We start from the raw sequence: 17363 nt of genomic DNA on the forward strand, positions 1-17363 counted from the left end.
GATCACCTGAGGTCAGGAGTTCTGGACCAGCCTAACCAACATGGTGAAACCCGTCTCTACTAAAAATACAAAAATTAGCTGGGCATGGTGTGTAGTCCCAGCTACTCGGGCAGCTGAGGCAGGAGAATTGCTTGAACCCAGGAGGCGGAGGTTGCAGTGAGCCAAGATCATACCATTGCACTCCAGCCTGGGCGACAGAGTGAGACTCTGTCTCAAAAAAAAAAAAGGAAAAGAAAGAAAAATCAGGCGGAAGAAGAATCCATGGTGACAGAGGAAGAACAGCCAGAGGAGCAGGAAGAAAACCAAGAGGTTATGCTTCCTTGGAGGAAAAATGGTTTGGAAGAGGGAATAGCTACCAGTGTCAAATACTTTAAGAAGTCAAGGAAGATGAGGTCTCAAAGTGACCTTGACATGTCCATCAGGACCTCTGGGTTTCCTGGGAGTGTCACTCCGAATAATCCTAGGTAGGAAGGGCAGACACTGGAGCTTCCACCCTGCTAATGACTGTATGTGTGAGCTGACTTTTGCCTTTTCCTTTCTTAATCCAATACTGCAGGACCCAAACCTTATCACTACACTTAGTCTGGCCTTGTACATTCTCAGTTCTAGAAAGTCTCAAATGGAAAGGGCTGCGAACCACCTTGGGCAACCTGAAAAAGGCGCCAATCCTGGCACATCCCTAACTTTCTTTTTGACCCTGAGTAAGCCATAGTTCCTCTGTTGGCCTCAGTTTTCCCATTAGTAACTAAGAGGGTCAGAGGGAATCATCTTTAAGGGCCCCCTCCCAATCCTCATATTCCATGATCCAATAAACCCCACGAAGAGACAGCCTAGCTTTTTCTGAGCAGGGAGCATTTTAAGATCTGGCTTTGGCCGGGTGCAGTGGCTTACTCCTATAATCCCAGCACTTTGGGAGTCTGAGGCCAGCAGATCACGAAGTCAGATGGACACCATCCTGGCCAACATGATGAAACTCCATCTCTACTAAAATACAAAAAGTTAGCCAGGCGTGGTAGTGCACAACTGTAGTCCCAGCTACTCAGGAGGCTGAGGCAGGGGAATCATTTGAACCCAGGAGGCAGAGATTGCAGTGAGCCAAGATCGTGCCACTGTACTCCAGCCTGGCAACAGAGTGAGACTCCGTCTCAAAAAAAAAAAAAAAAAAAAGATCTGGCTTCCTGGCTGGATGCCATGGCTGACGCCTATAATACCAACACTTCGGGAGGCTGAGGCAGGAGGATTGCTTGAGCCCAGTAGTTCAAGATCAGCCTGGACAACATAGTGAGATCCTGTCTCCACAAAATTAAAATCAAAAAATTAGCTGTGCATGGTGGCACATGTTTGTAGTCCCAGCTACTCGGGAGACTGAAGCAGGAGAATTGCTTGATCCCAGGAGATTGAGGCTGCAGTGAGACATGATGACCCCACGGTACTCAAGCCCGGGTGACACAGTGAGAAGCTGCCTCAAAAAAAAAATTAAAATTAAATTAAATTTTAAAAGTCTGGCTTTCTGATGTAAAAGCTTGCTCAGAGATTCAGAGATCACAGGCTGTGGTTTCCTTTTTTTTTTTTTTTTTTTTTTAAGATGGAGTTTTGCTCTTGTTGCCCAGGCTGGAGTGCAATGGTGCAATCTTGGCTCACTGCAACCTCTGCCTCCCGGGTTCAAGCAATTCTCCTGCCTCAGCCTCCTGAGTAGCTGGGATTACAGGCATGTGCCACCACACCCGGCTAATTTTGTATTTTTAGTAAAGATGGGGTTTCTCCATGTTGGTCAAGCTGGTCTCGAACTCCTGACCTCAGGCGATCTGCCTGCCTCAAGCCTCCCAAAGTGCTGGGATTACAGGTGTGAGCCACCGTGCCCAGCCAAAAGCACATCGCTTCTAATTGCTGCCACAGAACAGAAAGGAAGCTTTTCTCTCCAAAAAATGTTTATTCTCCAGTTGCCTAAGGAGAAACAGAGCAGGTCAAAATGGAACAGGTCAAAACTCCCATGCTAATCAGTAGGGGATTTCACCTATGAATGGGCACTAATGGGCACTGCACTCCAGCCTGGGCAACACAGCAAGAACCTGTTTAGAAACGTATTTTTTTTTTCATTAAAAAAATATTTAGTATGTTTTCTTCTCACTTGCTGTAATTGGAGGAACCTATTCTTGGAGGTAGGATGAGGTCAGTCCCATCCAAACCTATGTCTCAACGGAAGACAGTGGACAGGTCCCCAGAGGAAGATCAGGATGTAATTTGACCAAAGGGTGGAAGATGTTTACTACAGGTCTCTATTAGACACCAAGCACCATGCTACATTCTGGAGACATAATGTTCAAAGACACAATTCCTGCCTTCCAGGAGTTCACAGGAGAACAGTGATGAGGCAACAGTTATAATACAGCGCAAGGAGAAAAGCATGAACCTGAGAACACACAGGAGCTCCTCCTGCTCAGCCACTCCAATGGGGTGAAGGGTCATAAAAGAGTGAAAGTGGGGGGTTGTCATGGAACTTCCCAAAAGAGGTAAATCTTTTAAACTTTTTTTTACATTATTTTTTACACACAGCCTCCCATAGGAGAAGGGAGTGAAATCTTGAAGGATAAGTAAAGCTTTATCAAATGTAGACGGACGAAGGGATTTCTAAGCACAGAGCACATCAGCAAAAGCATAAAAATCTCAAGAAAATGGGAGCAGCTGAGAATGACTGGACCATAAAGTACATGCAAGAGCCAAGGAGAAGAGGAAGCAGTCAGGAGAGAGTGGTGACACACGAGGCTGGAGAGGTGGGCAGACCCCAAAATCAGGCCGTGCTGACATTTATGCCAAGATTTAAGTGGCATTGACATAAACTCAACAGTTGAAGATCTGGGTAGGGTAAAGCATAAGGAAAAGGTCAGGCAAAAAAACAAGGAACAAGAAAAAAGCCTGAAAAGGTGTTACCATAGAGGTGGAAAGACAAAGTAAAACAGAAGGAAAAACATTTAAAAGAGAAAGATAGGAAGTGGCAGTTGCTGCAAAGAGATTAGGGAGGCTAATTCCTGAGACTTGTGATTAGTAATTAATATTGACCTTGAACTCTGACAGAACGATTTCAGTGATAGTGAAAGGGTTATGTTTGCTTGGAATTTAGTGAATGGGATTTAAAGTTGAAGGGATGACAGTAGGCTACTCTTTCAAAATATTTATGTTTTGCAAAAGCTATGTATCCAAATACTTAAAATATGCACTCAGTAATTCCCCTTCAGAAACTTATGTTAAAGAAATAATCAGAAATATGTGCAAAGATGTATCACAAAGGTTGTACTGTTATTAATTATAGCAAATAATTGAGAATAACCTTGTGGTTATGGTTTAAAATGGCTAAATAAATAATACATCCATATAATGAAAAGTTTAACGCCATGATTAAAAAATAACGTGGTAGAATACTTACTGGTACAGTAAAAGTGTCACATTACAAAATATAACATCCAGAATGCTCTCAATGTTGAAATAAATGAATATTATATATGCTTAGAAACAAGATTTGAAAGATATAAACCAGAATGTGAACCTCAGTAGTTACCTCCAGAAGTGTGATTACAAGTGTTTGAAACATGTTTAGTTATTTGTACTTTCCATTTTTCTACTATAAATATATATTACTTTTGTAATGAAAAATACTAAGAGCTTGACAATAGAGAAAGGAGGAAGGGATTAGCTTTGAGGGAAACATGGTAGAGGCTTCTATAGGTCGAGGAAGATTTGAGCTTGTTTATGGGTCAAGGGAAAAGAGGGGAGAAATTGAAGCTATATGAGAGGAAATAATGGGAGAAGCCTGCCCTGGGCAGAGAAGAGGGGACCCGGGGATGAGGGCCCTAGGGAGATGAGGTGAGGATGGCAAAGAACCCAAAGGCGGCAGAAAAGAGAACTCTTCACGGATGCATGATCACCTGCCACTGTGTTGAGAGCAGGGAGGGGATTAAAGAGATGGAGGAGAGTGGAAAAGGTTTATAACAGCTGCTGTGAGGAATTAGGAAGTCAATTAGCAATAAAAAAGGGGATTGCAGAAAGGCTCCAAGGGAGGGCCCAGCTGCCACTGAGGAGCAGGACTTGATTCCATTGCCAGTTAATTTACTAACTGCAGCTAAAGAGGAGCTATGTGGCCTGGATCCATCCAATGAATGTCCAAAAAATATCCAGAAAATGTGACCCAGAATAACTACAATCACTAAGGACTATACTAACATATTAACTAATTTAAGTGCTGCTTCCTTCTTCTGGTTTGGTCCTAGGCAGTTGTACATCTTCACTATAATTCTTATTTTTAAAAATAAATAAGATAGGTGAGCAAAGTTAGTAAAATGAGAAAGAATTTAAGAAAATGACATTTTATCAGCCAAAATGAAGAAGTGTCAAAACACCACTAACACATTCGACCAAAAGACAAAGCTGTTTTCAGGGCTGCCGGTGCTTGTTCGCATCCAGATGAATGTTTGTAGACGCCTTCCTAGTGTCTGATAGTAAACAATTTGCTTTGCTTTGGCCTTACAAGTAGGTGATTACAAGGGATTCTAGTCACATAAATAAATGATACCCAGATTTTTCCAATCTGGCCGGTATAATCATTGTAATTCACCTGGAAGGAAGAGTATGAAGAAACTCAGGATTGCTAGCAACCAAGCAGAATGCTCTTATAATGTAGTTTGTGCTTAAGGAAATTATTTCCTGGACTGAAGGAAAAGAGCTACCATCTGTTAAGCACCTACTATGTGCATGTTCTTTGTTCAGCCCTTTATGTTCATTATTTGTATGTAATCCTCACAACAGTTCTGGAAGGTAGATATAATTTTCCTCATTTTACAGATGACAGAAGAAGCTCAGAGGTGGTAAATGGTAAAAATGATGGTACTTGCCTCATAAAACTGTGTGTGTATTAAATGAGGTAACATCTGTAAAGCATTTAACACACAGCACTTAGCACATAGTATACTTAGCATAAGCATTAGCTGCAATAATGATTTAGCCATAATAATATACTAGCATTTATGATATTGTTTGACAAAATAAGGTGGATCTTCTTATCATCATCCTTACTTCACAACAAATGAAACTGGTTTACCCAAGGTTCCAGTAAGCTCTCTATAGTCAATATTTCAGTAATCACTTTCACTAGGATCTACTGGGCTTTCATGCTTCCCCCCTAGATTTGAATTTATGTTTTCTCTGTGTTCCCAATCAAATAATTTTGCAATCCCTCGAGCACACATCACTGGGGAGGAGGACAGCCCAGAGAAGCAGCTTAGTTAGGCTCCAGCCAGAATAAATTTGGCATCAAGAAAGTGCTGCATATAGGGAAAGGAAAACCTTTTCAGCAAATGGTGTCAGGGAAACTAGATGTCCCCAACCACAAGAATGAAGTTGGACTCTTACATTATATCATATACAAAAGTTAAATCAACATGGATCAAAGACCTAAATATGAGACCGAAAACCATAAAACTCTTAGAAGAACATGGAGGGAAAAAGTTTCATGACATTGGATTTGGCAGAGTATACTTAGATACCAAAAGCACAGACAATGAAAGAAAAAATGGACTGCATCAAAATTAAACAGTTTTGTGCATCGAAGGGCATTATCAACAGAGAAAAGGCAACCCATACAATGGGGAAAAATATTTGCAAATCATTTATCTGATAAGGGATTAATATCTGGAATATATAAATAACTCCTGTAACTCAAGAACATAAAAACCAAATAGCCCAACTAAAAAATGAGCCAAAGACTTGAATAGATATTTCTCCAAAGAAGACATACAAAGAGTTAATATGCACATGAAAAAATGCTCATCATCACTAATCACTAGAGAAATGCAAATCAAAACCACCATGAGGGCCGGGTGCGGTGGCTCACACCTGTAATCCCAGCACTTTGGGAGACCAAGGCAGGTGGATCATGAGGTCAGGAGTTCAAGACCAGCCTGGCCAACACAGTGAAACCACGTCTCTACTAAAAATACAAAAATTAGCTGAGCATTGTGGCATGTACCTGTAGTCCCAGCTACTCAGGAGGCTGAGGCGCCTGAACCCAGGAGGCAGAGGTTGCAGTGAGCCAAGACCGTGCCATTGCACTCCAGCCTGGGTGACAGAGTGAGACTCTGTCTCAAAAAAAAAAAAAAAAAAAAACTCACAATGGGATACCACTTCACATCCATTAGGATAGCAATTATCAAAAATTGAAAATAGGTGGGGCACAATGACTCACGTCTATAATCACAGCACTTTGGGAGGCTGAGGTGGGAGGACTGCTTGAGTCCAGGAGTTCGAGACCAGCCAGGGCAACATAGCGAGACCCCTGTTTCAATTCTTAAAAAAAAAAAAATGGAAATAACAAGTAGATATGGAGAAATTGGAACCCTTGTGCACTGCTGACAAAAATGTAAAATGGTGCAGTTGCTATGGAAAACAGTATGATGGTTCTTCAAAATATTAACCATTGAATTAGCACATGATTCAGCTATTCCACTCTGGGTATTTTCAAAACAGAATTCAAATTAGGGACACAAACAGATATTTGTACACCAACGTGCACAGCAGCACTATTCACAACAGCCAAAAGGTAGAGATAACCCAAATGTCTACTGACAGAGGAATGAATAAACAAAATGTAGTATATACATATAATGGAATATTATTCAACCTTAAAAAGGAAGGAGACTCTGGTACGTTACAACAGGGATGAACCTTAAAAACTTAATGCTAAGTAAAATACGCAAGAGATGGCCGGGCGTGGTGGCTCATACCTGTAATCCCAGCACTTTGGGAGGCCAAGGTAGGCAGACCACCTGAGGTCAGGGGTTCAAGACTAGCCTGGCCAACATGGTGAAACTCTGTATCTACTAAAAAATACAAAAAATTAGCTGGGTGTGGTGGCGGGTGCCTGTAATCACAGCTACTCGGTAGGCTGAGGCAGGAGAATCGCTTGAACCCAGGAGGCAGAGGTTGCAGTGAGCCAAGATCGTGCCATTGCACTCCAGCCTGGGCAACAAGAGCGAAACTCCATCTCAAAAAAGAAAAAAAGATAAAATAGGCAAGACACAAAAGGACAAATATTGTATGATTCCACTTATATGAGGTACTTAGAGACATAAGGTCAAATTCATAGAGATAGAAAGTAGAAGAGTGGTTTCCAGGGCTGGGGGAGGGAATAATGGGCAGTTATTGTTTATGGACACAGGGTTTCAGTTTGGGATGTTGAAAAGTTCTGGAGATGGATAGCCATGCTGGTTGCACCACAGTGTGAATGCACTTAATGCCACTGAACTGTACACTCAGAAATAATTAAAATGGCAGGGCGTGGTGGTCACACCTGTAATCCCAGAACTTTGGGAGGCCGAGGCGGCAGATCACCTGAGGTCAGGAGTTGGAGAAGAGCCTGACCAATATGGAGAAAAAAACCCGTCTCTACTAAAAATACAAAATTAGCCGGGCGTGGTGGCGCATGCTTGTAATCCCAGCTACTTGGGAGGCTGAGGCAGGAGAATTGCTTGAACCCAGGAGGCGGAGGTGGCAGTGAGCCGAGATCATGCCATTGCACTCCAGCCTGGGCAACAAGAGTGAAATTCTGTCTCAAAAAAAAAAAGAAGAAGAAATAATTAAAACGGTAAATTTTACATTGTATGTGTGTTTGTGTATATATGTATATGCATATGTACATATAATTTTTTTGCGTGATTTTTCTGCCTCAGCCTCCCAAGTAACTGGGACTACAGGCACGTGCCACCACACCCAGCTAATTTTGGTACTAATACTTTTAGTAGAGACGAGGTTTTGCCATTTTGGCCAGGCAGGTCTCGAACTCCTGGCCTCAATGAGGTGTTGGGATTACAGGCATGAGCCACCGCACCCAGCTGGTGCACTGTGTATATTTTATCACAATTTAAAAATGTAGTAAAAAAAAGTGCTGCAGATAAAACAAAAAAGACAAGAAATGAGTTCATTTAAAGCTTCACAGCGATTATCTTTGGAGTGTGGATTACAGGCAACTTTGTTTTCTTCTTTATACTTTTTCTTATTTCCTACATTTTCTTCAATGAGCTTTTAAAATGAGGGGAAAAAAGTTTTGGGGTTTTTCTTCATATCAATTATATTTATTTGATTTTACAGCTTCTTCTTTCCTACCTCACCCCCCTTAAAAGTAGATTATATATAACCTATTTTAAAAGTAGATATGTATAAGCTATTTTACACACATACACACACACACACACACAAACTTATTTTTAGAGCAGTTTTAGGATCACATCAAAATTGAGCAGAAAGTAGAGAGATTTCTTATATGTCCCCTGCCCCACATGTGCACAGCCCCCAAGTTTTGGGTTTTTTTAACTGCTGTCTCTCCACTGGGTGACAATGGAAATGATTCTTCAAGCACCAGTTTTTAAAATGCCAATAATGATCTTCTCCAGAACAAATATGGAGTTTATCTTAATATTATGCGTTAAAACAGTTAAAAGTATTCTGAAGAGCAGACAAGCAATTTTGATACTTTGGGGAAGATTGATTTGGAATTTGATTTTTAAGATGATTGTTCACTGTCCCAGCAATAAACTTTAAATTACATAATACATACTGAAGACATGATCCAGTCTCTCTTAATCAATTTAACAGACATTAGTTAAGCACCCAGGATGTGTCAGACCTGAGCCTCGGTGCACAGAAAACCCTTATCCTTTGAGCCTAAAATGTAAGGGGGTGGATCTTGACTGCTGAGAGTTCTCTCACTCTTCTATCACCACTTCCACCCCAGGGATAACCATTGTTAATAAACTGAAGTATATGCTTCCAAATCATTTGGCAATGCATACCATATAAAAATACTTTTTTTTACAAATATAGTTACAAAAATTATATTTTATGTTTTTAAATTTTTATTTTTTAATTTTTATTATTTATTATGTTTTATTTTTATTTTTTTATTATACTTTAAGTTCTAGGGTACATGTGCACAATGTGCAGGTTTGTTACATATATATACATGTGCCACGTTGGTGTGCTGCACCCATTAAGTCGTCATTTACATTAGGTGTATCTCCTAATACTAACCCTCTCCACTCCCCTGATCCCACAACAGGCCGTGGTGTGTGATGTTCCCCACCATGTGTCCAAGTGTTCTCATTGTTCAATTCCCACCTATGAGTGAGAATATGTGGTGTTTGGTTTTCTGTCCTTGCAATAGTTTGCTCAGAATGATGGTTTCCAGCTTCATTCACGTCCCTATAAAGGACACGAACTCATCGTTTTTTACGGCTGCATAGTATTCCATGGTATATATGTGCCACATTTTCTTAATCCAGTCTATCATTGTTGGACATTTGGGTTGGTTCCAAGTCTTTGCTATTGTGAATAGTGCCACAATAAACATACCTGTGCATGTGTCTTTATGGTAGCATGATTTATAATACTTTGGGTATATACCCAGTAATGGGATGGCTGGGTCAAATGGTATTTCTAGTTCTAAATCCCTGAGGAATTGCCACACTGTCTTCCACAATGGTTGAACTAGTTTACAGTCCCATCAACAGTGTAAAAGTGTTCCTATTTCTCCACATCCTCTCCAGCACCTGTTGTTTCCTGACTTTTTAATGATCACTATTCTAATTGGTGTGAGATGGTGTCTCATTGTGGTTTTGATTTGCATTTCTCTGATGGCCAGTGATGATAAGCATTTTTTCATGTGTCTGTTGGCTGCATAAATGTCTTCTTTTGAGAAGTGTCTGTTCACATCCTTTGCCCACTTTTTGATGGGGTTGTTTGTTTTTTTCTTGTAAATTTGTTTAAGTTCTTTATAGATTCTGGATATTACTTCTTTGTCAGATGGGTAGATTGTAAAAACTTTTCTCCCATTCTGTAGGTTGCCTGTACACTCTGATGGTAGTTTCTATTGCTGTGCAGAAGCTCTTTAGTTTAATTAGATCCCATTTGTCTATTTTGGCTTTTGTTGCCATTGCTTTTGGTGTTTTAGACATGAAGTCTTTGCCCGTGCCTATGTCCTGAATGGTATTGCCTAGGTTTTCTTCTAGGGTTTTTATGGTTTTAGGTCTAACATTTAAGTCTTTAATACATCTTGAATTAATTTTTGTATAAGGTGAAAGGAAAGGATCCAGTTTCAGCTTTCTACATATGGCTAGCCAGTTTTCCCAGCACCATTTATTAAATAGGGAATCCTTCCCCATTTCTTCTTTTTATCAAGTTTGTCAAAGATCAGATGGTTGTAGATGTGTGGTATTATTTCTGAGGGCTCTGTTCTGTTCCCTTGGTCTATATCTCTGTTTTGGTACCAGTACCGTGCTGTTTTGGATACTGTAGCCTTGCAGTATAGTTTGAAGTCAGGTGGTGTGATGCCTCCAGCTTTGTTCTTTTGGCTTAGGATTGTCTTGGCTATACAGGCTTTTTTTTGGTTCTATATGAACTTTAAAGTAGTTTTTTCCAATTCTGTGAAGAAAGTCATTGGTAGCTTGATGGGGATGGCATTGAATCTATAAATTACCTTGGGCAGTATGGCCATTTTCACGATATTGATTTTTCCTATCCATGAGCATGGAATGTTCTTCCATTTGTTTGTGTCCTCTGTTATTTCGTTGAGCAGTGGTTTGTAGTTCTCCTTGAAGAGGTCCTTCACATCCCTTGTAAGTTGGATTCCTAGGTGTTTTATTCTCTTTGTAGCAATTTTGAATGGGAGTTCACTCATGATTTGGCTCTCTGTTTCTCTGTTACTGGTGTATAGGAATGCTTGTGATTTTTGCACATTGATTTTGTATCCTGAGACTTTGCTGAAGTTGCTTATCAGCTTAAGGAGATTTGGGGCTGAGATGATGGGGTTTTCTAAATATACAATCATGTCATCTGCATATAGGGACAATTTGACTTCCTCTTTTCCTAACTGAATACCCTTTATTTCTTTCTCCTGCCTGACTGCCCTGGCCAGAACTTCCAACACTATGTTGAATAGGAGTGATGAGAGAGGGCATCCCTGTCTTGTGCCAGTTTTCAAAGGGAATGCTTCCAGCTTTTGCCTATTCAGTATGCTATTGGCTGTGGGTTTGTCATAAATAGCTCTTACTATTTTGAGCTATGTCCCATCAATACCTACTTTATTGAGAGTTGTTAGCATGAAGGGCTGTTCAATTTTGTTGAAGGCCTTTTCTGCATCTATTGAGATAATTATGTGGTTTTTGTCTTTGGTTCTGTTTATAAGATGGATTACATTTATTGATTTGTGTATATTGAACCAGCCTTGCATCCCAGGGATGAAGCCAACTTGATTGTGGTGGATAAGCTTTTTGATGTGCTGCTGGATTCAGTTCACCAAGTATTTTATTGAGGATTTTTGCATCGATGTTCATCAGGGTTATTGGTCTAAAATTATCTTTTTTTGTTGTGTCTCTGACAGACTTTGGTATCAGGATGATGCTGGCCTCATAAAATGAGTTAGGAAGGATTCCCTCTTTTTCTATTGATTGAAATAGTTTCAGAAGGAATGGTATCAGCTCCCCTTTGTACCTCTGGCACAATTCAGCTGTGAATCCGTCTGGTCCTGGACTTTTTTTTGGTTGGTAGGCTACTAATTATTGCCTCAATTTCAGAGCCTGTTATTGGTCTATTCAGGGATTCAACTTCTTCCTGGTTTAGTCTTGGGAGGGTGTATGTGTCGAGGAATTTATCCATTTCTTCTAGATTTTCTAGTTTATTTGTGTAGAGGTGTTTATAGTATTCTCTGACGGTAGTTTGTATTTCTGTGGGATCAGTGGTGATATCCCCTTTATCTTTTATATTGCGTCTATTTGATTCTTCTCTCTTTTCTTCTTTATTAGTCTTGCTTGAGGTCTATCAATTTTGTTGATCTTTTCAAAAAACCAGCTCCTGGATTCATTGATTTTTTTAAGTGTTTTTTGTGTATCTATCTCCTTCAGTTCTGCTCTCATCTTAGTTATTTCTTGACTTCTGCTATCTTTTGAATGTGTTTGCTCTTGCTTCTCTAGTTCTTTTCATTGTGATGTTACGGTGTCAATTTTAAATCTTTCCTGCTTTCTCTTTTGGGCATTTAGTGCCATAAATTTCCCTCTACACACTGCTTTAAATGTGTCCCAGAGATTCTGGTATGTTGTGTCTTTGTTCTCATTGGTTTCAAAGAACATCTTTATTTCTGCCTTCATTTCATTATGTACCCAGTAGTCATTCAGGAGCAGGTTGTTCAGTTTCCATGTAGTTAGTTGTGTGGTTTTGAGTGAGTTTCTGAATCCTGAGTTCTAAATTGATTGCACTGTGGTCTGATAGTTTGTTGTGATTTCTGTTCTTTTACATTTGCTGAGGAGTGCTTTATTTCCAGCTATGTGGTCAATTTTGGAATAAGTGCCATGTGGTGCTGAGAAGAATGTATATTCTGTTGATTTGGGGTGGAGAGTTCTGTAGATGTCTATTAGGTCCACTTGGTGCAGAGCTGAGTTCAAGTCCTGGATATCCTTGTTAATTTTCTGTCTCGTTGATCTGTCTAACGTTGACAGTGGGGTGTTAAAATCTCCCATTATTATTGTGTGGGAGTCTAAGTCTCTTTGTAGGTCTCTAAGGACTTGCTTTATGAATCTGGGTACTCCTGTATTGGGTGCATATATATTTAGGATAGTTAGCTCTTCTTGTTGAATTGATTCCTTTACCATTATGTAATGGCCTTGTCTCTTTTGATCTTTGTTGGTTTAAAGTCTGTTTTATCAGAGACTAGGACTGCAACCCCTACTTTTTGTTTTGTTTTGTTTTTCATTTGCTTGGTAGATCTTCCTCCATCCCTTTGAGCCTATGTGTGTCTCTGCACGTGAGATGGGTTTCCTGAATACAGCACACTGATGGGTCTTGACTCTATATCTAATTTGCCAGTCTGTGTCTTTTAATTAGAGCATTTAGCCCATTTACATTTAAGGTTAATATTGTTATATGTGAATTTGATCCTGTTATTATGATGTTAGCTGGTTATTTTGCTCATTAGTTGATGCAGTTTCTTCCTAGCCTCGATGGTCTTTACAGTTTGGCATGTTTTTGCAGTGGCTCGTACTGGTTGTTCCTTTCCATGTTTAGTGCTTCCTTCAGGAGCTCTTGTAAGGCAGGCCTGGTGGTGACAAAATCTCTCAGCATTTGCTTGTCTGTAAAGAATTTTATTTCTCCTTCACTTATGAAGCTTAGTTTGGCTGGATATGAAATTCTGGGTTGAAAATTCTTTAAGAATGTTGAATATTGGCCCCCACTCTCTTCTGGCTTCTAGAGTTTCTGCCAAGAGATCAGCTGTTAGTCTGATGGGCTTCCTTTGGGGGTAACCTGACCTTTCTCTCTGGCTGCCCTTAACATTTTCTCCTTCATTTCAGCTTTGGTGAATCTGACAATTATGTGTCTCGGAGTTACTCTTCTCGATGAGTATTTTTGTGGCATTATCTGTATTTCCTGAATTTGAATGTTGGCCTGCCTTGCTAGGTTGGGGGAGTTCTCCTGGATAATATCCTGAAGGGTGTTTTCCAACTTGGTTCCATTCTCCCCATCACTTTCAGGTACACCAATCGGACGTAGATTTGGTCTTTTCACATAGTCCCCTATTTCTTGGAGGCTTTGTTCATTTCTTTTTACTCTTTTTTCTCTAAACTTCTCCTCTCGCTTCATTTCATTCATTTGATCTTCAGTCACTGATACCCTTTCTTCCACTTGATCAAATCGGCTACTGAAGCTTGTGCATGCATCACGTAGTTCTTGTGCCATGGTTTTCAGCTCCATCAGGTCATGTAAGGTCTTCTCTACACTGTTTATTGTATTTAGCCATTCATCTAATCTTTTTTCAAGGTTTTTAGCTTCTTTGCGATGGGTTCAAACATCCTCCTTTAGCTCAGAGAAGTTTGTTATTACCAATCATCTGAAGCCTTCTTCTCTCAACTCATCAAAGTCATTCTCCATCTAGCTTTGTTCCATTGCTGGCGAGGAGCTGCATTCCTTTGGAGGAGCAGAGGTGCTCTGATTTTTAGAATTTTCAGTTTTTCTGCTCTGTTTTTTCCCCATCTTTGTGGTTTTATCTACCTTTGGTCTTTGATGATGGTGACGTACAGATGCGGTTTTGGTGTGGATGTCCTTTCTGTTTGTTAGTTTTCCTTCTAACAGTGAGGACCCTCAGCTGCAGGTCTGTTGGAGTTTGCTGGAGGTCCACTCCAGACCCTGTTTGCCTTGGTATCACCAGTGGAGGCTGCAGAACAGCAAATATTGCAGAACGGCAAATGTTGCTGCCTGATCCTTCCTCTGGAAGCTTTGTCTCAGAGGGGCACCTGGCTGTATGAGGCGTCAGTCGGCCCGTACTGGGAGGTGTCTCCCAGTTAGGCTACTCGGGGGTCAGAGACCCATTTGAGGAGGCAGTCTGTCTGTTCCCAGATCTCAAACTTCATGCTGGGAGAACCACTACTCTCTTCAAAGCTGTCAGACAGGGATGTTAAAGTCTGCAGAGGTTTCTGCTGCCTTTTGTTTGGCAATGCCCTGCCCCCAGAGGTGGAGTCTATAGAGGCAGGCAGGCCTCCTTGAGCTGTGGTGGGCTCCACCCAGTTTGAGCTTCCCGACTGCTTTGTTTACCTGCTCAAGCCTCAGCAATGGTGGATGCCCCTCCCCCAGCCTTGCTGCCACCTTGCAGTTTGATCTCAGACTGCTGTGCTAGCAGTGAGCAAGGCTCCCTGGGTGTGGGACCCTCCGAGCCAGGCACGGAATATAATCTCCTGGTGTGCTGTTTGCTAAGACCATTGGAAAAGCACAGTATTAGGGTGGGAGTGTCCCGATTTTCCAGGTACCATCTGTCATGGCTTCCCTTGGCTAGGAAAGGGAGTTCCCTGACCCCTTGCACTTCCTGGGTGAGGTGATGCCCTGTCCTGCTTCAGCTCACACTCTGTGGGCTGCACCCACTGTCCACAAGCCCCAGTGAGATGAATCCATTACCTCAGTTGGAAATGCAGAAATCACCTGTCTTCTGCGTCACTCATGCTGGGAGCTGTAGACTGGAGCTGTTCCTATTCGGCCATCTTCAATTTTTATTTATCTTTTCGAAACAGGATTTTGCTCTGTCACCCAGGCTGGAGTGCAGTAGTGTGATCATAGCTCACTGCAGCCTCAAACTCCTGGGTTCAAGGAATCCTCTTGCCTCAACTTCCTGAGTAACTAGGACTACAGGCAAGCACCACCAGGCCTGGCTAATTTTTTGTATTTTTTTATTTATTATTAATTTTTTTTTAGAGACAGAATCTTGCTATGTTGCCCAGGGTGGTTTCAAACTCCTGGCCTCAATTGATCGATCCCCCTGCCTCCCCCAAAGCTCTGGGATTACAGGCATGAACCACCGCACCTGGCTCAAAAATTACTTTTTAAATTCCACATTATGTTACTGACATATTTCTATGTTACTACATAAAGATCTACCTTTTTGTTTTAACAGTTACAGAGTATTTCAAAGTGAGGGTATTCCATTATTATTTATTATTTAGTTACGCATGTCCTTATTGATGGACATTTAAATTGCCTATAATATACAATAAAAGCACTTGAATATTTACACTTGTAAGCACCTAGGACTTTTTTTATTTTATTTTATTTTTTAGAGACAGGGTCTTTCTCTGTCTCCCAGGCTAATGTGCAGTGGTGGCGTGATCATGGCTCACTGTAGCCTCAATCTCCCACCTCAGCCTCCCAAGTAGCTGAGACTACAGCCATGCACCACTATATCTGGCTAATTTTTTTATTTTTTATAGAGATAAGGTCTCACTATGTTGCTCAGGTTGGCCTCTAGCACTTGGCCTCAAGTGACTCTCCTGCCTTGGCTTCTTGAATTACTTGGATTACAGGTGTGAGCTACTGCAGATGGCCTTCTATGACTATTTCTGAAGAACAAATATCTAGATGTGAAGTTGCTGGATCATGTCATACACTTTTAATTTGTACTATTTAATTGTTTTTATAATCTATGTAGGCCATCTTAATTCATCTTGTAACATGGTGTGAACACATAGAGTGAGAACTTTACTTTCAAAAGACACAAGACAAAGAGGGAACTTTGTGTCTTTTCAGGAAGCCCACAGAACTGGAGGTGGGTCAGGAATGTTTAGTGAAGGCAGAGTAGATTAAGGGATTTTATTCTTTGTGCTCATCACTCTTCTTTGAACCTCTTTCTTGTTTAGATAACAGGAAACCATTTTGGACAACTGTCTATGGCTTGAACCAACAAATAAAGGGAAGACATTCTAACTGAAGAAGCTGCTCAACAACAGAACCAGGAATCTTCTGAGACAGTGAGCTTCCCATCACTGCAATGGTTAAAGCTGAAGCCAAATGGCTTACAAGAGAGGCCACACATTGTGCTGGTTAAAAGCACAGACTCTGGAGCCAGGATGCCTGGATTTGAATCCTGATTCTGATATATAGCTGGGAAACCTTGGGCAAGTTTACTTGACATTTTTTGTGCCTCGGTTTGTTTATTATTGTTATTTTTTTCCAAGATGGAGTCTTGCTCTGTTGCCCAGAGCTGGAGTGCAATAGCACAATCTTGGCTCACTGCAACCTCCACCTCACAGGTTCACGTGATTCTCCTGCCTCAGCCTCCCAGGTAGCTGGGATTATAGGTGCAAACTACCATGCCTGGCTAATTTTTGTATTTTTAGTAGAGACGGGTTTCACTATGTTGGCCAGGTTGGTCTCGAACTCCTGACCTCGTGATCTGCCCCCCTCGGCCTCCCAAAGTGCAAGGATTACAGGCATGAGCCATTGCACCCAGCCGTGCCTCAGTTTCTTCATCAGAAAATAGGAATAATAAAGTACCTACCTCATAGAGTTGTTACGCGTCAGTTGTTCTCTCCATGTTTAAATACACCTTTCAAAAGAAACAAGGAAGAAATTAGCTTTCTAAGATTATATACCTTGTAACAGTTTTTTTTGGTTTCTTTGTTTGTTTGTTCGTTTTGTTTTTTAATCCCCATAGAAATTAAATCACCCAAAATGAGGTTGGGAGAGGGAAGACCCTGAGGATAAAAAACTGATCAGGAACTTTGGCTCTGAATCCCTCAGGCCTAGGTCCACTGCAGAGTTGTTAAGGGAGTAGCATCATAATAAGGAAACTAACAAAACAAAAATGTATTTAAATACTTCTAGGAAATTCTCTGCAGGAAAGTTGGAAGTCAAGCATCATATCTCATCATGGTGAAGTGAAAAGAATACTGGATGGGAGTCACAGACTAGGGTTTTAGTTCTAAATCTGTCACTGTGCCACCTTGGTCAAGTGACTTCATCTGCCTGAGTCTCATTTTCCTTAAAATAAAATCATCTCCATGCACTTTACACCC

At 40.9% G+C, this 17363-nt stretch overlaps 1 protein-coding gene and 1 long non-coding RNA gene across 2 annotated transcripts in view; one reads left to right on the forward strand and one right to left on the reverse strand.

Annotated features, from left to right (window-relative positions):
• Positions 1-16850, forward strand: part of RPAP2 (RNA polymerase II associated protein 2) — a 137825-nt gene extending 120975 nt beyond the window's left edge. The window contains exon 13 of the mRNA XM_063625485.1: positions 16206-16850. Coding sequence (XP_063481555.1) covers position 16206 — 1 coding nt within the window. The 3' untranslated portion in view covers positions 16207-16850. The remainder of the gene's footprint in view (positions 1-16205) is intronic.
• LOC134734107 (uncharacterized) overlaps positions 1-16896 on the reverse strand; it is a 72121-nt gene extending 55225 nt beyond the window's left edge. The window contains exon 1 of the long non-coding RNA XR_010117480.1: positions 16847-16896. This is a non-coding gene — a long non-coding RNA (uncharacterized lncRNA). The remainder of the gene's footprint in view (positions 1-16846) is intronic.
• Between the last annotated feature and the right edge of the window lie 467 nt (positions 16897-17363).

This window comes from Symphalangus syndactylus, chromosome 12, assembly GCF_028878055.3.
Source record: "Symphalangus syndactylus isolate Jambi chromosome 12, NHGRI_mSymSyn1-v2.1_pri, whole genome shotgun sequence".
NCBI lineage: Eukaryota > Metazoa > Chordata > Mammalia > Primates > Hylobatidae > Symphalangus > Symphalangus syndactylus.